The 21,225-nt window shown below is 38.5% G+C and overlaps 1 protein-coding gene across 1 annotated transcript in view; it reads right to left on the bottom strand.

Moving 5' to 3' along the window:
* Positions 1-18,435, bottom strand: part of LOC140245232 (uncharacterized) — a 208,910-nt gene extending 190,475 nt beyond the window's left edge. Inside the window, exons 1-2 of the mRNA XM_072324817.1 lie at positions 18,254-18,435; positions 17,528-17,604 (exon numbers count right to left, since the gene is read on the bottom strand). Of these exons, the coding sequence (XP_072180918.1) occupies positions 17,528-17,604; positions 18,254-18,264 (88 nt within the window). The 5' untranslated portion in view covers positions 18,265-18,435. The remainder of the gene's footprint in view (positions 1-17,527; positions 17,605-18,253) is intronic.
* Between the last annotated feature and the right edge of the window lie 2,790 nt (positions 18,436-21,225).

Genomic DNA, 21,225 nt, shown 5'->3' with positions numbered 1-21,225 from the left:
ATTTCTATAAAAAGTTACAGGCCTATGGCTTTGAGAAACCTAAGAAGGAATGGTTTAGTATTGGTTGGGGTGATCATTTAGTCTTTACCTTTTTGCATGATACTTAGAAATCACTTTATGAAATGTTAAAAAGCATACAATTCTAGAGGAATTGAAAGTTCATTTGATGAAAATCAGTTATGAAATGGCTGAAATATTCAAAAACAAGGTAAAACAAAGCGATCCTAAATCAAACGCGGGTCCAACATTTTATTAGGATCAATTTGTTTTGGATATCTTAGCCATTTCAAAACAGATTTTCAAATAAACTTTGAATTCCTCTAAAATTATATGCTCTTCTACATTTCACAAGAGGTTTGTCATTTCCTTAACAAATCATCATCAAAAAATGTTGGAAAACTGAAGTCTCATCTCAACTGAACTTGTACTTTCCCTCACTTTGAAATCAATCATACTTATCTTGCCAATTTTATACTCCATTAATGATTACATCAGAGTTACTTGTAAAAATAGTACAAAAACAAGCATACAAGAGACAACTACCATGACACATAACTCTTACATGACAAAAATTCCAACAACTTTAACAAAGAACTGTTTACCCTCAATTTTGTATTGTTTTCGGCACGTAATATAATGTTTTGCAATTGGTATGGCGGAAGCTTCTGTAAGATAGTGAGAGCTCCTGTTTGTTTTGGGCACACCGCAAAGAGAATATCAGAATGTAGTCGGGAGCACAATTGTTGCCACAATGATACACTTGAATGAATCGTTTCCTGCCCGCCACGCCACTAGGAACCAGCCACCTGCAGGGATTCACAGTTTGCGAATTCTTTGTAGAGTCTCCACTTTTTTCAGACATGTTCGAAGACGGTTATTACGTGTGGGAATACACGATGTCACAATTACAGCGCACCGGTCGTGTATTCAAGTGAATGGGCCAATTATGTTGCATTTGTATGAATCTTATTCAACCATCTCTGTGGCCCCTGGAGCTATGTACTTAACCCCTGGACTGCCAATTATGGCAGATACCTATCTAGGGCTTGGTGTGGTGTGGTTCATTCACCTACTTGTACAAGTGCTGTGAAATTGGCTGTTCTCAGCACATCAAGAAGCCAAGTGCTTTCAAACAGGAATACTACCAGGATACTTTAGAACTGAGAGGTCAAAATGGAAAATCAAGTTAAGATTTCCTGACAATGAATGAAAGTGTCGCAACTCTCTCAACACTTGTCAATAATATCCCTCAAAATTTCACCGGTCTTTTGGTTTGATCAAGGAGCTAAGCTCCTTGGTTTGATTTTAGTTATATTTTGATTTGTTTGGTTTTGATGTGTTTCAAACAATTTTCTCATTAGTGAGAATTTGCCTTCATTGTTTGGCAAGGTCAGTTGAAGAAAACATGTGTGTTCCAAATGGACATGGACACCTATAGGGTAAGCTTCATTTTGAGACAAAGTAAGGATTTATAAAGAAGTGGGGGGGGGGTGAAGATCAGCTGAAACTGACCCTTTCACCGCACTAAAACAAAACAGTCTGGGCTTCTGACACTTACACAGAAATAACACACAGCAAACAAACATATGTCACGACACATTTCAGAAATTATGTATACATTTATGGACGACCAGAATTAATAAGTTTTTGATCGCTCCTCAGTGTACCATACACGTAGTTGGTTGTACGCCGTTGTGAGGTGCCCATAAAAATATAGAACTACTCATGATTTTTATCTAAATTAGATATTTCATTTATTATTCGATTTTGGAATCTTTCTTCAAAAATTGTACTCAACTCCACCAAAAAAAAAAAAAAAAAAAAAAAAAAAGATGCATTAACATACAATTCTAGATATTTCACCATGTAGGCCTACCAGTAAATATGCCTTTTTAGACAAATGCATTCATATCACTCATAGAGAGTGAATATATTCATCTCTCTCACTATTTCTCTCTCACATGCACAGTTTACATAAAAATGTTCTTGCCTCCTTTCTTTCTGTTCATGTCTCTCCACACCCTCTGCACTTCTGTATCATCTTCACCCTATTCATCCTGCCTTTTATAGTACAGCAAGAATGATTACACCTTCAATGAAAACTAGGGCAGCCATAATGAAGACATTCTATAGTCTTGTGTCTGAAATTACACATCCATTTTTTTAATACAAGTGAAGAGAGGGGGGGGGGGAGTAGAAACATATTCTGACTTTATATCATTCATACTCATGACTGCAAGAAGTCTCCTTTCCAACCCCATCCAATATATCTTCTTATGCCACACTGACAGGGCAGACACTTTTGATCAAAACATGAACTTCTCAGCAAACATCAGTCTCACAATCAATGCCATATTTCTTTCTTTTTTACCCTCCCCGTTCATCATGCTACTTTACTCAAAGTCTTGAACTTTGAGCCCCGCTCTTCTACAAGAGAATTCCATGTTCTTATGCATGTATGGAAGACCATCTTTCTTACGTGATTAAATTTGCTCACTCAATATTGACTCAGTTCACCAGGAATCCTCATTCTCCTTTGTATTATTAATGCAACTGATCTTTTTTTTTTCAAAGCATGGGAGAAATACCTGGTAAATACCAGTACGTTTAAAACAGATTAGCACTGACCTATTAGATCCTTCTGATATTAGTCATAAAATCAAATGACCTATTTACACACATGGTCTCTCTTCGTTCTGTCACAGTTTTTGGACATAATTTCAGGTCTTTACAGTAAATTCATCACCCTGAAAATATCATTGACCATAACCTATACCAAGTGATGTTTTGTACCAACTGCCGGATCACAATTTATCCATGTTTGGATTGATGTACTTGGGTACACTAATTTTTCAATATTCACTCAGAAAAGAATGCATTTAATATTGCTAATCACTTTGCAAAAATAAGTGAAGATTTCTTATTTCAACACACCTTAACAGAGGTGGGCTCACTTCGGTTTTATAGAATGAGACATAATACTTTGCTTATTTAGCTAAAATTGAGATGTGATGCTAAGTTTCCTGCATCCCAGTATGTAATAGTCAGGTAATCCAAAACAAAATAATGACTACCTCGGGTATGAATTGACATTGCACGAGAGATCAGTACAGATAAAAGTTAAAACAGACCCAAGTTAATACAGACCCAGTATAGCTAAAGATAAGCCTAATCATTACAAGCAGAGACAACATTTACACATATATATAGATTCATATACAGACAGACAAACTAGATAGAAAGATAAATAGGATATGTAATGATGTACAGATGCAAGCATTGGTATGAGAAGAAGAAGAAGACATGCCTACACTGTACTTTCATAACACAACAAATTTATCCTCTTTTGGATTACAAGTGAACCACTTGCTGGTAATCAACTTATTCCAACAGCTAATTCTACACAACAAAGTCATCAGGAGTTAATTCTTCACAACAAAGCTGGACGTTATGGTAAGACACAGCTGACAATAGCATTCAAGTCAGCACACCTCATTCAACCCTTATGAAAAAGATGCTTAGTCCAAGCCTAGATAGACAAGTACTAAAAGTACTACACCAACAAGAACAGTACTTGATTTCTTGGGTCACAAGAAGACTGCTGCTCGGGGCAAGGAGGACGTTGCAAAGCTCAAAATGCCATGAAAGCCGCATTAAAGCTCCGGGGCGAGAACTGTCCAAATACGACCACCTGCACTTCTTGTTATTTTCTCCTTCTTTTAATTCAACTCCTAATTTTTCATTCGCCCTCGGATTGGGGTGGGGACTATAATGGAGGAAATCGTTACGGGATTTAGAAAAATACTTTGGCACAATTGCAGGGTTTCACTATTTGCCTTGCACTGTAAACCGCTTGAGGTATTCGCGAGGAGCTTCCAAAAGGAACAGTCCATTGACATTCAGAGTTGGCATAAAAATGATTGGCCCAAGACAATGTACAGTGTCAATAATCCTTGAGGATATCAAAGAACGTAAAGTTCAATGACGTGCTTATGGTCAGCAGATCGTGTACCATTATCCCATCGAGGACAAGTCCAGAGTTTACTCGGGCTATGGGAAATGGGTGTTGTAGCAAAATCAGCCTGTCCTCAATGGGTTAAGATCAGACAGGGCACTTCGGATATCCACTGAACACGTCCATCTGTGCTCACAGATATCATATCCATACTACATCTAAAACATCACTGATAAAACCCGTTGAGGATGGTTTGATTTTGCTACAACACACATTTCTCATAGACACCTGCCCAAGTATACTCGGGACTTGTCTTCAATGGGTTAAACTGGTAGGAGCAGGTATTAACATAGATCTTTTCAAATTGTGACCCGCGACAACGGTTTCAGGCAAAAGTCGAGAATTTTGAAAATTCATTTTTTCACTGAATCACATTGCCCATTTCCTAAGCTTTGCATTGATATAAAACACTCGTATACTTCGGCACCATAAGTGGGCATAGGAAGAGAAATAAAATGCACTTTTTTACTTGTTAGCCTGACAAAATTGCGAGAAAATAGGCTTTGAAGATTCACCTCTTTTTCAAAGACAATGTCCGAGCGGCGATGCGAGAGGAGAATCACCCATCCGTACGATGGTGCCAATCGATGTTAAGCTCCGCCTTTAGCAACCACATCGCCTTCTGATTGGCTCACTGAGAGAGTCAAATTTCCCGGGCACCTTCCTCGGAGCTCAGCGTATGGAGCCGAAAAACAATGCGTTCCGCTCGGGTTTGTTTACAGTACGTCTTTCAAGATGGCGAATACGATAATTGCACGTATGGTGTACATGTACTCATGTGTATGGTGCACGCATTACACAATGGCATCCACACGCCATGACCGTGTGCATGTAACAGGAGCGGGGGCGAATCCACACATTTACAAATCGCGTTTTCATTGTGGTTGATTTGTCTTTATCATTGGCGACCCTTTTGAAGGCAGAAAATTGCTAGTGCTGGCAAGGGTCACGCTTCCAGTTTGTTTTGCTCTTACAAGACATGCGTAATACATTATGTTGCTTTGTTCGGTGGTGCTTATTAAATCAAAACAAACAAACAGACAAACACGACTCGTTAGTTCGGTGCGATCTTGACATGTAGTATTTAAATATAATTAGTCACATGTGACCGCTCCTTTCCTCACATATACCTTCCATTGAGTCAGTCTGCTGTCATAATTTTTACTACGTGTACAAGTAGACAAATTTGAGAGTATCTAGCTTTCTTTCCACACGATTATGTCATGCTACATGATTTTTGTTTCACTTCCGTTGTCGAACATTGCGGTAGAATAGTTTGGATAGAAAGCCAAACGAAGAGCACGCACTACAGAGCGAGTGTATATAAACCACGATAGCAAGAACAATGGAGCATGTAATCGTGCACGCGTGGACAAAGCATTCCCCGAACGCTGCAACTGGTGTCTCCGAAAGCCGACTTATGTAAATGAATGCGACGCACCAGCCAATCGCATGCGAGACCCTGCGCCGTAGCAACACTTGGGATATTGGCGCGGCGTTCGAAAGAAGCTCGAAACTGACGAGTGCGATCCAACATAGGGTGCTTACAATTCCATTTTCGATAGGAAAAACTTAGTCTTATGCTATGAAATTTAGTGTAGATGTAGAAAACATATCAAAGATTCGATTTCTGCAAAAAACCTAAATCGACAAAAATAATGGTCAAAATCTTTGTACCCCGCCTAGGAGGGAATTTGCTCTTGCGACTTTTGCCTGAAACCGTTGTCGCGGGTCACAATTGTCAAATTCAGAGTCTAGTGTTTTAAACCTTAACTCTTTGAGGACGGTTTGCTTTTGCTACAACACGCATTTCCCACAGACACTCACCCCAGTATACTCGGGACTCGTCCTCAACAGGTTAAGTCTATCCTCACTTTGACAATTACACAAAGGTATATTATCCAGATATTCTCAATAGGCCTATTGGTTGTTGGGTTGTTTTATCTAGTTTTGGTTTGTTCGAAAAAATATTTCAAGATTTGGATCACAATTGTTATCCCACTGATTTGCTTGCTTGCAAATGCAGGTTAGCTCAACAAACTATGTTTTTACACAAACATGACAGAGAGTGCTTAATTTGAATGCTGAATTACAAACATGATTACAATTATGATTTATATCATTGTTCATTCACACGAACAAGGAAGGCTTCATGGATTCTGCGGTTTTGAATTTCACAGCGAGGAGGGGAGGTTTGGTTTCTTTCTAGGTTCCTAGCTTTTACTATTGAGCCCTTTTTTTTGGGGGGGGGGAGGTGATTGGAAGGTCACCATCATTTCCACCCCCAAAACACAATTGGAGTTGAATTACGTTCACATGGTTAATATTTGCTTTTAATTCTTGATCAAATCTGGCAAAACATGACTGGAAAACACCTCCGGGCCATCATTTAAAACATGACAAGAATTACATAACAAATCACTCTCCGTGATTCCAGTTTGCATTCACATGGCAAGAAGGCGCTTCATTACAATCACCTTTCAATTTAGCAAACTGGGAAGGTGTGAAACCTAGACGTGGCTCCTAGCTGCCAAAGAGTCCTCACCTTGCCACCATATTTTCACATACCAGGTGTGTCGTTTTGAAATTGCTGAGACACCTTAATACCATTCTCTGTCCAGTGCCAAGCATAATTTTCAGATTTCTCAGATAGCATGCTGCACATATTTTTGCCTCAGTCAATGAAAACTCCCCTGGCATAGTTGACCTTTGCTACTAAACTTTGGAAGAGGTCAATGACAGAATGTCAACCTGGTGATTGACACCTGTGACTGAAATTTTACTCTACTGCTGCCACTTACTTCCCTGACTGTTAGGTTTGAAGCCGTTACCCTTGTCTTGAAATCCAAACTAGGCTCCAACATTGATTTCACTGCAGTCTGACTTGGCATTTCAAGTCCCCTTTACCCGCTGAAGACAAATCCTGAGAATACTTGGGCAGATGTCTATGGGAAATGCATGCTACAACAAAATTAGTCTATCCTCAATGGGATAATGTGTGCATTCATTTGCATACAAACAAACAGTCAAGGAAAAGGAAAAGAAAAAGAGTAATAACTTCAAGACTATACAAACATGTCTAGACCTTTTCAAAACATGTCCTCTACAAGATTTCATGCATGAAATCTCCATTTAAGATCGAAGTTTAATGCTATTCTTCTCCACCAAATATTGTATGTTCTTTGTATGAGTCAACAAAATGAGTCACAAAAATAGTGATCTCTGTTCACACATGGGAATCTCATCCATGAATGAAGGCAGTCAGCCTGGCATAAAAGCACCTCCAAATAACCCGTTGAGGACGAGTCTATGGAAAATATGTGTTCTAGCAAAATCAACTCAACGGGTTAAAGAACCAGACTTGATCAATTACCTGTTATAGGCAATACATCACCATCCATGGAGAATTGTGAAATATTTCATGCAAATGAACAGACTAAGGTACTGGAAAGCCAGAAACACACAAAACTTTCACAAAATGGAACCAACAAACTTTATGGCAGCATGAAACTTTCCAAATACTGTATACGCCATATATTTCGCGAGTCTAAATTTTCATGAATCGGGAATTCCAGACGATTTCGAGAGTGGTTAAATTCGCGATCGTGGAGTCCTGCGCTGAACGGAGAAATGTAGACGCGCACGGAGTAAATATTTTCGCATGTTTTTAATTTCACGAATAGCATCCTACTCACGAAATTTATGAAAATAAAAACCTCGCAAAATATTCGGCGCATACAGTAGCCACTGGCAGTCAATGCATTGTGTAGATAACACTCTTCTTCTGTGGATTTTACTTTATAGCAAATCATCGGGTTGGCTCCTCATGAAATTTGTGAATGTTTTCATGCAAACGAAATTTCTGGTACAGGTGTATCACCATACTATGGACCCTTTAACAGGGCATTCAGATGCAAAAAGTTTATACTAGAACGGTATAGCTTTTACCAAAACGGTATAGCTATACAATGAATTTATACATCTGAATGCTGACTATAAACGAAACAACATATAGCGAAACGAAGGTCAGAGCATCATTTCGAACTAGAACTCGATAACGAATCAGCATTCTGTGTCCGTCTGAATGCATGGCGACCATAGAGTGGTATAACTAGGCGGGGCTTAATGGGAGCGCGCACGAAAGGTGACCCCACAGCTGTTACTCATGACAAGTATTAACAGCATGAACAGTGGGAAACTACACATCTATACCATGTTTCCCAGAACGGTCGAAATTAGTGTCTGAACGGTCTGTTTGCTATGATTCCTTATACAAGTGTATGTCGTTTCGTTATTGAGTTTTGGTATAAAATGGCATGCGTCTGAATGGGGGTAAGAAGTCATGAAACTATAGGCCTACTTGTCGAATCTGGTCTTGTTAGGGTTGCGCAACATGACCAGACACAGGTATTTGGGATATTTGATATTGACCGGCAGAGTGGGCAATGCTTGACCGCTGGCTAGTCATCTCCTTTGTCTGCCATGAAAGACTTGTTTGGGGTAGTATCTGGACATAGCAGGGTCCATCGACCATCACCCATTGTTTAATGAGAATAGAAAGTTCACTTGGTGAGTGAGCTTGATCCCCACTTTGCAGGTTTTTATCCCCGATTGTGTGTGCTTAGCCAGTGTCGATATTGATTTCTCCATCATTACGGCCAGTGGACACACTGGAATATAAAGCAGAGCTCACGCTGTGCTTTTTTGCAGGTATTATTAATTGACCCCATCTTTGGGGAAATTGTGTGCTTGGGGACAAAAAAAAAAGTTAGGCCCAGGTTTGCCTTGACTCCATACCATTCTATTCATTTCAAGAAAAAAATATATATGAGCATATTCAAATTCTATGAAGCTAGACATCAGAAAGGTGTAGAAAAAAAAAAAAAACACTTTCAAGCAAAATATAGGCCTATATCTGGATATGAAAGAGTTCTTAATCACAACTCCCCCCCCCCCCATAAAAACAAAACAAAACAGAATAAAAAAAAAATTATTGATTGATTTACTTTATTGTCCACAATGGAGGTTCTGCCTTCAATGGATATCACATGAAATACATTCAAGTAAAACACAATTTTGACATTACACACACTGAAGAAGAAAACTCATAAAACAGTAGGCCGAAGTTATAATTTTGTGGGGAAAGTGGAGTAATAAAAGAGATCTGTCTCACTTTAAATTCTAGAAAAGGTTGCAGAAATCATATACCATTACTTGAATTAGGCAGAAGAAACTTTTAATTGTTTGCTTGTTTTGTATGAATTTTCATAAACTTCACAAAACCCAAACCACTTCCATACTGTACATATAGTATTTTTCTTTACGGGAAAAAGAAAAAGAAAAAAAAAACTGTTCATTTAGACTGCATTTCTGATGACAGCTTATGGCTAAAGCACCTTTTGTCAAAAGAAATTACATGTAAGAAATGCACAACTGGGTTCGAACAAGATAGAGGCTGAAAGGTGAACAGCTGTTCATAAGAGCCTGTAATGACACAGATAATGATTTAACTGGTGAAGACAGCTTAGCTCCAATCCTTCTACAGTCTTGAGCCAGTCAACAAAAAAGCAAGGTTTTTGAGATAAAACCGCCTAATGCCCGAAGGAAGAATTAGAACTAAATGACCCCATGCGGGTACCTCTTTGTAGGCTGTATGCAGATATGTGCCCTTGAATGTCAAGCATGAACGAGTGACATCTATAGAAGATGGGATTCTAGGGTTAATGGGCTATCACCTCACAGGTTTACAAGGAGAAGAAGAAGGGGAAAAGAGGACTCTGGAGATAAGTAGGACCCTGTGTGTCTGGAGGGATAAGGGAGGATTAGTTGGTCATTGTTGACTCATTTTCATGGACAGTTGATATGGGATTTGGGCAGTCAGTGTTTTTGGTTCAGAATCCTCTGGTTGGATAGGCTTTATGCTTTATGCTAACTGTCAAGTGTAAGTCTAGTTTAAAGGATTCCTTTCTTTTCTTTTCTTCAGTGCTCTAAGCAGGACCACCAGAGAAGAAGGAGCTACTGCACCATCACCACTGCTCACATCACCTGTTCCAAGAGTAGGTTCCAGTCCACACAAAGTCCACATTATATACGGGGGAAATATCAAAAACTCCAACCCCATGCACCTTCTGATCTGGAGATTCTCCCACCTGAAAATGGGAGACTCCAACTTCATGGGCGCGCGAAGCACACATCACGAGCATGAAGTGCGAAGTTCCTTGCGGCCGGGGTCCAGGGCCCGCTTACCGGTCCTGGAAGATCTAGGGTTCTAGATGCTCTCTCGTACTATCTCAGGCTTATTTTTCAACATACAGTGACTCTATAAGAGTAAGAGATTATTTCAAGTGGGAGACACAGAGCCAGGGCGGGAGAAATTAGATCTCAAGTGGGGAGAACGGGAGATTTTGCAAAAATGGGCTTTTGGCAGGAGATGTCGAAAGCTGGAGAGTTGGAGTCTCTGAAATATGTGAGCCCTATCTTTAACTGACAAAGTCTTCACTGTATTGTAATCTAATCCTCAGGTTTACGCTGATCAAGGAGGAACTCCTTGCACTGATCAGTTGACAACTGGTATACTTCCTCAGGTTTCCCTTCATGATAATACTGTATCACCTTGCCAGTTCCAGAAGAACTACTTTCCTGTGGTTCTCTTTCTGTTTGCAATGTTTTATCATTGCTTTTATGTCTTTTATAATTATAACACAAGTTTTAGATATTCTGAAGAACATAACATGAACCATGAAGATCATCTTACAAGCAATTCTCTAGTTGTTTGATAGATCAAAATTTGGTTTATCACCATGAATACCGATACTTTTTTTTTTATTCAGGGCACTATTGGAGACATACTCGGCTGCTTGCAATGCCCTATCATCTGATCTGAGGTCACAGAGCATTACATTGGTCTAATATCAGTGATGACTGATGTAAATAACTAATCAAATACATCCCTACCCCCCTCCTCCTCCCCCCCCCCCCCCCAGCCCCTACCCCACCCCATCTGTTAGCATCCTGTGACCCTGGTGGGCACTATTTGTAGCAGACACAGTCATTGAATGTCCTCCACATATCATGGCTAATAGGATGTTTTGTTAATCAATTTCATGTCCTGCTTTACTAACAATTCCTTTCAACACCACAGTATTCATTTGCAGACAGCATGCTACTCCTCCAACCTTAGAACGTGTACATGAAACAGACAAAAATAATGCGCTATGAAGTTGCAAGGTGCAATGCAAACAAAGCCGTTCTAGGCGCTGCATTTTTCTGCCTTCACGGCTGAGCTCACGGTTTGATTCGGTCGAGCTGAAGCCAAAGAGAACAAGGCTTTCTGCTCCAGAGACAATACAAACTTGTCAATATACCACATGTACCTGTGCCTTTCCCCAGCATTCATCCATGTAAATAAAACAACAGACATCTAAACTGTGGTGTCGGGCAGAGGGCAAATGCGGTTAAAGGTACACATCATGCTACTAGTATGTATACTGGCTTCCATACGACTTATGCTGCTCTGCTTGATCTGCTTCCTTCTTTTTCGATGGTTTTCAACAATAGCACCTGATATCTGTATGAAACTTTGATTACACTTGCTGATATGATTATATTGTCAATTTACACAAACTTGAAGAGAGTGGAGCAATGACATTCTACTAATTCAGTCCATGCCCCTTCGAAGAAATGTGGTAAAACTATGAAATGGGCGAGGTATTTCTAAATAAGGACAATAATTCTTCAACTGATATTCAGGATTGAGGATATAACACACAATAATAATGATTTATGATAATTTGCATAAAAATCAGTATTTCTCTGATTCAGTGAGTTGCAATCAATTGTTTTGGAAGTATAACTGTGACAGGCTCTCTCATGTGGAGTAGTCACCAGTGACAACTGATATCAATAATCAAACATGGTCTACTGCCAAAACTTATCATTTCCTTATTTATGACTCTAGAGATGTGTTCTATTTCACCTGGATCTCCCAATTTAAGGTTACGAAGGTTACACCTGTGAAATACCAGTAAAGTGTTGCTCTGCTGGGCTGGATTTTTAAAGGGGGAACACATGGGTGGATGCCAAAGTCTGTACGTTCCAAGTCCTTCCCTTTGCACAAGGACCAGACAAGCCTGTATAGTGGCCCACAAAACCTTAAAGGACCTGTTTACCATTGAAGCAGTTATCTAAAAAAGTTTCAAGATATCACATTTGATGCGTAAGATGTGTAGGTCTATTACATATCAAAAAAAAAATCCTACCATATAAGATTTTCACAATAAAGTGTAAAATACAAGGATATATAAATATTTTTCTCAATAAACCGTAACTGTAGATGGTTTAGTCTGGAAACATTTTTATTATAACTATTGCTCACATTTTGTGTATTTAACAATACTTAACATCGATTATATGGATTCAAATTTTTACAGTGGTTGTTTCTATCCCTAATTCACATTTTAGTAGAACTATTTAAAGCACTAATGCAACATTTTTGTTTCATCTGCAAATGGTAAATTATGCAGCTGATAGTACTTGAAATGACACACAAATTTTACTCCAAAATACATTATGCAATGCATAAGCCAAAACAGAGCTCTAGATCATTAACAAACTAGTTAATGACTGTAAGCCCAACTCACTTTTACCCTCTGGGTGGCAAGCAATTGGAAGAGGGGATGTGTTGCCCCCCCTGAGATTCATTCTGTCAGACCATCAGGGGCACATTATGCAGAAGAATATCATCATGGTGCTGATAAGGTTAACATCATACCTTAGGGAGGGAAGGGGTGGGGGGGGGGGGGTAGGGAGGTATAAATAAAGAGCATCTTGAATCCAGACTACATTGATCTCATTTTTGAATGAATGGAGCTGGCTCAGGGACTTCGCCACAAATTGGTTGGCTGCTGAATCCCTGCAGAGTTGCGGCTGACTGTCAGCCACCAGGGTGTCCCACTTTCCCTTCAAGTCTTTCTATGCACCCCCTTCAAGTACCAGCAAGTCCTGCAATCAATTTACAACCTCAAAACCAACCCTCAAACTCTCTTTGTAAAAAAAATAAATAAATAAATAAAACAAATAAAACAAATACAAAAAAAAAACAATTGATGCTTTGTGGAACATATTTCTATTGATATCAACCATAAAATGGAATATCAACATGTAAAAGCAGAGACAGCTATAGTAGTACCAACTATAGTAGTAATAATAACGATGGAACAAATGGCAATTGTATAATAACCACTTATTAATGATTAAATGATAAAACTCTACAGTAGTCATAGGGCAGTCTAATCTGTGCAGCATTCTATAGACATGAATTCTTCCTCTCACGGTCGTCCATTACACTCACAAGCAATGTCCACCATTTGTAGACTGTGCAATACATACAGATAAAAGCCGAAATATCCCACATCACAAACCCCGGTCATTTTTGACTGATCCAACCCATGCTAACTTTAGAGAGTTATTCATTTACGTATCCTCGCCAAGTACTGACAAGGCAACAATGATACAAAAGTTTTAAAATATAGGCCTAAATCTTTCATAATCTACATGCGGAGAATTTATTTCTAATTCAGAAAATTTTATTTTTCAAAAACTGCACTAATGATGATTCAAGGACATGGTTGAGACCCTATATAAAACAAGGCTTAGTATTTGAAAATGTAAGTGGCTAGGCACACAGTTATCGGGCATTATGTCAAAACCAACAAGCAAAGTCATGTTTACCTTCCTCAAACCAGGGAGGTGTTTTCATCTCACCTCCCTGCTCAAACACACCACAGTCCATAAAACCTCAAACTTCAATGAACATTCCAGGATATCCAGGGCTAGTTTAAATACCTGGTGGTTATTTTTCTTTTCCTGTCTTTTTGTCAAGGTAGGCTTATTTGTCAATTGTAAAAGACAAAAAAAAATCAAATCTATAATGAGCAGTCACTTCACAGTGTCATCCTACGTGGTTTGTTAGGCTCCAATTTGAGTATGTCGGTTTGTTTGTTTGCTTTGAGACTGGAAGTTCTTGTATAATAAGTTTGTTTGAAGAGATCTATTCCAACTCCTGCCCCATGGTTGAGTTACTCTTTAATTGCAACAATCACTAAAATGTCATATTATCATCAATATTTATCATTTATTTGTAATTATGATCTTATTTATGTCATGATGTTTGAATTACAAAACTACACTTCTATGGGGCTGACAGGTGCATTCTGCCTTTCTGAATGAAATGTATAAATGTTCCATGGACAAGTCAAAGAAAATATAGGCCAACTTTTGTAATTTATTTTCCCTTTTTTTAGTCACACTTGCTCTATATTCAGGCAAGTTAGAGAGAGTCGTCCTTTAGTTCCAGTTGCATCTGTAGCTGGAGGGTTAGTGGAAGTGCATTCTACAGAATAAAAAGAGCAAAAACTTTGACTCTGTAGGTCCTACACCCAAACCTGTGCATCTGTTGCCAATTCATCTTGCAAGAACCACAACAAGGTTGTGTTCTTGTGGTTACTTTCTTTTTATTTGTCCACTTTTGGACAGTTCTACACGTTAGCTATCATTCCATCAGGTCTTCATTACACACAGTTGAAACATAATGTACAACTATCAGAGATTGGTGAGACTCTCCTACAGATATGGTCTGTGGTTACAATGACTGAAACAATGCTGGGTCTGGGTAAACAATGCTTTATGGTGACAAAAAGAGAAACAACAACATCGAAAAACAAAAGTGCCTTTACCTAACAAAGACCATTCATGAAGACATGACTGAAGAGAGTACAGAAGTAGTCTATCAAAGAGACCTATTCCCTTCTCTCTCTTTTTTTTTTTTTTTTTTTTTACAAACACACACATGAAAAGATGTAGGCCTAGAATACTATCATACTACATGGACGCATTTTGGAAAAGGGTTTGTGTGCTACATTTCCGTTAGATTATTCATGATATAAAGTAGAGATAGCATCAAAATACATAGGTAAATTCCGTGATATAAGGGTATACATAATACATGTCTTATCATCCAGTAACCCCCCCCCCCCCAAAAAAAAAAAAAAAAAAAAAAAAAATGGATGGGGTCAACAGGTACACATCCAAGTCTGAAGTTTGAGACTACAAAAAAGTCAGCTGCAGAAAAATATGTTGGGTGTCCATCACCATTATGCTGAGCTCTAAATCTCGGATTGTCGACTGTCTGTGGAATGCCATAGCACAACAGCCCAGCGTGCCAGGTTGTGTAGTTGTGGAAGTGATCACCTTTTTCACGATGTTGGCCCACTGACTTTCCCAGCCATGTGCATCGCACCTACCGTTGCACCATTATGGGAAACCTACCAAGTTCATCCCCACAATAAGCAGAAGCAGGGTTTCTGCACATTTCAATTCCGCTTCTCACTCCTTTGTGTTAACAAAATGTTTAAAATGAAGAACTTTTGCTATCTCTCTTTACAATTACCCAACTCCCTTTCACCTTTGTTTCTTATTCCGGATTTACAGGATGTTACAAACAATTTGCCAAAATGACCATTGTGTTTCTGAATCAGTCTCTACAGAGAAAATTTCACCTGTTTGTTGATTTGCTTGAGCAATGGTTCTGGTACCTTAACCACTCACATCTTTTTCTTTTTCTTTTTTAATTTAGGGCATTCTTGCTTTCTCTCTGCTTCATGTAGACCAGGGCTACCTGTTACTCAATCACTATAGCCAATTTTATCAATCTATCTACTAGGGCCTATGTATGTATCTAGATCTAGCTATCTACCTATCTTGCTTCTTCATTGATTGCCGACGATATGCAAACCTTGCTGGTCTTGTGCAAAGTGATCAAATTATAAAAAAAAAACAGTAGTGAATAGTTTTAAATACATGCATCTCTCTCTCCCCATCTATCTATCAATCAATCAATCGATCAATCAATCAATCAATCTATCTATCTACAATGTAGATCTTATCTATCTATCTATCTATCTATCTATCTACCTATCTATCTATCTATATCTATCTATTAAAGATCTATCTATCTATCTATCGATGAAGGACTACATCTATCCACATAGGTAACTACATACAGTTGTCACAGACAGGGAATAAATTACAGTATCCACTTTTATCATGCTACAAAGGGTGGTTTATAGTGGATTTGTGACAATATCTCTGCTCTGCATATGTCTGGAAACTACTTGAAAACATACCAGGTAGCATACATGATCAGTAAGATAGAGAAACAAAGAGAAAAGGGGAGTGAGCTTTCCCTCAGTCTAGATCTCCATCTCTAACCATAGCATCAATTCACATCCATCTACCATTCTACCAATCTGAGTGAGTTTTCACCCCTCATCTCCTTCACTCAATACACCTGTTTCTAGCAACGCACAATACACTCACAATAGGCACCATCACCCGTGACTCGTCTCTTCCTCTGTCTCACAATATATGTGGTTTCTTTTAACCCACTGCACAATAGGAGAGTGCGAGCTGTGCACCAAGTCTATGGGATATTGCTATATCCGGAGGCAACAAGTTAAATCAGTATGTTTAAAGGAGGAAACCACAGCTTAGGAATACAGAAGAGGTCCTGTAGTCAAGTCCAGTTTACTCTCCTAACCTCATTAATTGCATGTAACCCATTCCATACGGAAATTTGGTGGCCTGTGTATTAAAGTCTGTGTGCATTTCACATTTCAGTATGGAACAGGTTAAATAAAAGAATGTGAGATTCATATATGATATTTTCATCACTACTACCATGATTTGAATTATCCAGAGCTTGGAGTGCAAACAACATCAACAACAAAATAAGCACCTGGAATGTCCGCATGTATAGGAGCCTACAGTTCACAACCCACGCATCATCTATAAGGAGAGAAAAATCTAATCTTATTTTACTGTCTGATCTATTTTTTTTTTTTTTGCTCTTGCTTCAACATACTAAGTCAATCAGTAAAAACAACACACACACACACTAACACTGACACTAACACTAACACATCTTATAAGGAGTTCTACCAAAGTGCAATGATTATAAAAACTGATAAACACTCTCATTCTAGGACAGATAAAAAAAAATGGACAACTATCCTCAAAGACAGTGGCTGCTGGCTGGAGCAAAGTGTAGTCTGCCTTCTGAATGTCCTGGCTGGCTGCACTAGACAGCTGAGGTCAAAGGTCAGACAGATTGTCACTGATGATCGAGAAAACATATCTTTCTTCCTGTTATTTTTGTTTTCTTTGTATTGCACAGGCTTGGAGGAGATCTGTTGAACTTTGTCTACTGTCCTGGGCAACATTTACAAAGCATATTGCAGTGATCAATATAATGTGCACATATGGAGTAAATTCAACCAAATATTTACTGCGCTTTTAAAACAGACACACCCACATTGCATTCAATCAATCCTTCAATCCACCAGTACATTGATCAATCAAAATCAATCACCAATAAGAGCTTGATTTCTTTCTTCCTTTCTTTCTCTCTTTGTATAGGCTAATGGTTGAATGCAATTTGCTTTTGTCTTGTCTTACCTTCAAAACCTTGGGAGCTTACGAGGTGAATAGTACTCAGGAAGAAAATAGAGGTCAGAAAAGGCCCAAATAGATGCCTACAGATTACAGAAAATGGAAGAAAAACAACAGGATGTCGTAAACAAGAAGAAACAGCCAATAAGACACAAAATATGGGTGGCGGAGGGGTGTTCACACATTAGCATCAATGTCCAGGGTCTACCCTGCAAATCAAAACCACTTAAAAGTTTAAAATTGGGCAATTTTTCAGCATGCATATACACATACAGGTGGAAATTTACTGATCTTATGGAAGAACAAGATCATTGAGTAGAAGAAAGTAGCTGCTTGGTGGAGGTCTGCACTCTCATGGTACTTTTTAGTTATTATGATTATGATGATGATGATGAAGAGAAGAAGGAGGAGGAGGAGGATTACTATAATTAAATACCATCATCATCATTATCATCATCATCATGCATCATCATCTGACATCATCATTATTATTATCATCATTTTAAAGAAAAGCCTAGGATTTGAAGGGAAAATGGCATGGCATTGCACTGATGACCTTTGCTGGGCTAGACAAAAACAGACACAAGCATAGGCACACGGAGTAATATACCCTTCGTTGGTGGTGTATACACTCTACCTGAATTTAACAATAATAGGCCGTGAGTGATGATTATGTTTTGAAGTACTTTGTAACTCGATCCCAGTTTGAAACATGCTGTGAAACTACATTACCTTGCTGCCATCTTGACGAATATTCGCTTTCAACAGCACAAGAGGTAATCATGCGATCTTTTATTCCAATATTATGCCCGAGTATTGTTAATCCAGCAACTGGAGGATGGGGTTGCGGTTGCTCCCACTTCCGCCCAGAGCGTCGGCGCGAGAGGCAGACGGTGCGCGGTTACAGAGGTGGATAGAAGCCGTAGCGTGTACTTGGTGGCCTTGCGGGTTCCACTCCACTAGACCTCGCTAACTTTACCTGACTGAATGGCATAATACGATAAATAACAAACGCAGCAGAAGGATCGCGATCACACTTTTGGTCGTTGCCAATTTGCCAATAATCTCACTTTTTCAAGTTTTTCCTATTTATTAATAAAAAACTGATAATTCACTGCTTTATTTCCCTAAGTAAATTTAACAATAATATTTTATGCATCAAAATAATAAATTTATTTCATTATGATGGTTTAAAAATATGTATTGGAGACACTTTGATAATAAAAAGCAATGTATAGGTAATGAGGATTTTATTTCGACTTTACCATTCAGGAAAAATAGGGGGAAAATCAAAATATTTTATGTTTATCAGTTAAGTTCTATGAAGGAAAATATCTCAATTAGATAGAATACTCATTTTAAATCAACATACATTCTGATAAAAAGTAATCTATGTATCGTACAGATTTTATAGAGTAAAATCGATATGATATTTCCATACATAACCCCTCAAACAAATGTAGTAGTCTAATGTGTGTATAACCAATCAGCTCCTTTGAAAAAGTTTTATTACGGGGGAGGAGCGTGCGGAGGTGACTATTGCGTCATAATACATGTAGGCCTATTAGACTGTGCAGGTGCGCTTGTAGTTTAAGTTCTCACGAACAGTTGTGTCGCAACTCGAAACAAAAGTAATTATTGAGTACTAATCATAATTCTGTTTTGTCTCTACGTATACGTAATAATATCATTACCACCCAAATTATGCACCATGAATACATCACAACGATTGGGATGGTGGTTTTTGGTGATGGCGCTTGTGCTGTTGATTTTTTTTTTTTTTTTTTTTTTTAATCTGATCCTTGTCAACAGTGAACTTTGTATAATCTATTCATTGTGATATTCGTTGGAAACAAAAGATAAAATCTACAAACCTTGAAAAGGATCTAGTTAATTAGATGGTCATACTCATGAGCTCTTGTGTAATTTTATTTCCCCATATTTTCCTGCCGTGCTCTAGCTTTCAAATTGTCATTAATACATGTATATCGCAACAACTACACGTATCTGATCAGAGTTTATACGCCAACAACCACGACAAGGGTGGATTATTACAGACACTGTTTATTGCTTTTAAGTATTTAACCATTAAGTCAAGGCAATAAAAGGTGTCATAGCTTCCTTATTTCTATGGAAGTCAACACCTGACATCTGTCAAGTCACCCAATCAGCCAGTCTGCAGATAAAAATCCGTTATCACCACGAACAACTCCCGACTCGACTCTCGAGCAATGTTTCATCGAACAATGTTAATCGTTTCATCAAAATTTGAAGCTTCGTCTACAAAAAAAAAAAAAACAAACAAACAAACAAAGCTAACACTTTTTGGGGGTGCATGTGGGTGTGTGTGTACGTGCGTGCGTGTGTGTGTTTGTGAATGTGTGTGTGTGTGTGTGTGTGTGTGTGTGTGTGTGTGTGTGTGTGTGTGTGTGTGTGTGTGGTGTGTGTGTGTGTGTGAAATCGCAAGGAGAAAACAGGCGGGCATAGACTCTCTATCTGTGCCGCTGACCGATTGTGAAGACAGAAGATTTATATAGCTTACGACTGCACACCTAGGTGTTATATTTTTTTTTTATTGTTTTCCCTGAGCCTATTAGACTTGTTATTACGGCACTGTGTAATACCCGAACAATGGGTACAGGAAGTTGTACGGACAGAGCGAGCGACAGCAGACAATCCAATGTCTCGCGTGGTTTGACCGCTATAAGGAAAACAAGGCGGAAAAAAGGGGGAAACAAGCGAGTGTAAAATTCTGCGTGTTAACTTCCGCCAGTCTCGTCTTTTTTTATCTTCATTTTTTTTTTGTTACTTTTGCTTTTGTTTGTTTTGGTTTTTTTTTTTTTTACCTTTTTGTACTTTTGTGCTTCAAAACTGGAGGGTGCCACTGCCCTGGTCCATAAGGCAAGCAGAGAGGGCGCCGACTAGAGTTGAGTAGGTGTCTATAGACACGATATCTCGCACGGTAAGCAGGGCAAAACATTCTCTTAATGATCAAAATTCAGCAGTACTGTTCTGATTTTTTTCCAAATTTTCATCCTTCCGGAAGGACTTAACAAGAGAGAGAGAGAGAGAGAGAGAGAGAGAGAGAGAGAGACGGGAGGAGATTATAGAGAGAGAGGGAAAGATACACTGATCCCTCGAAAAGCTAGCGATTCCGAAAACCCGTTTGTAATTTGTATGCTTCATTTTTGTAGTGTTGAAATTTTCCTTTAATGATCTTGAGGGAAATTTGAATCCATTCTGTTCAAGCTGATCTCGATGACAATAGTAAAGCTAAAAAACAACTACTGTATAAGAAATATATTGCAGTCTGAGATGAAATAAGGACGGAATGACGCTATTAAAGTTTAGCAGCGATATCGCTTACAATCACACTAAAGCAGATTTAAAAGAGGAGATGATGTAACCACATCACATAAAGTTATTCCATCATGAAATAAACCAAACAAAACCTTTCAAGTCATATACCTCACCTGTTTCATAACAAGGGACATTCCTGAAGTCATGATTAACAATACCATACACGTTCTTATCATTTTCTTTGATGTTTTTAGCAACTATACTCGCAAACATCTTAAATGAAAAAGCATGGGGTTTTCTTCTTTTTTTTTTATCTAACTCTTCAGAAACACAATTACTATGAAAACACCCTTTGGGGCAATAATTCAGCAACTTCAATTTTTTGCGTCGAGTTAAAATAATAG

The sequence above is a fragment of the Diadema setosum genome, chromosome 22 (assembly GCF_964275005.1).
Source record: "Diadema setosum chromosome 22, eeDiaSeto1, whole genome shotgun sequence".
Classification (NCBI taxonomy): Eukaryota; Metazoa; Echinodermata; class Echinoidea; order Diadematoida; family Diadematidae; genus Diadema; species Diadema setosum.
This window is presented reverse-complemented; position numbering and strand designations above follow the sequence as displayed.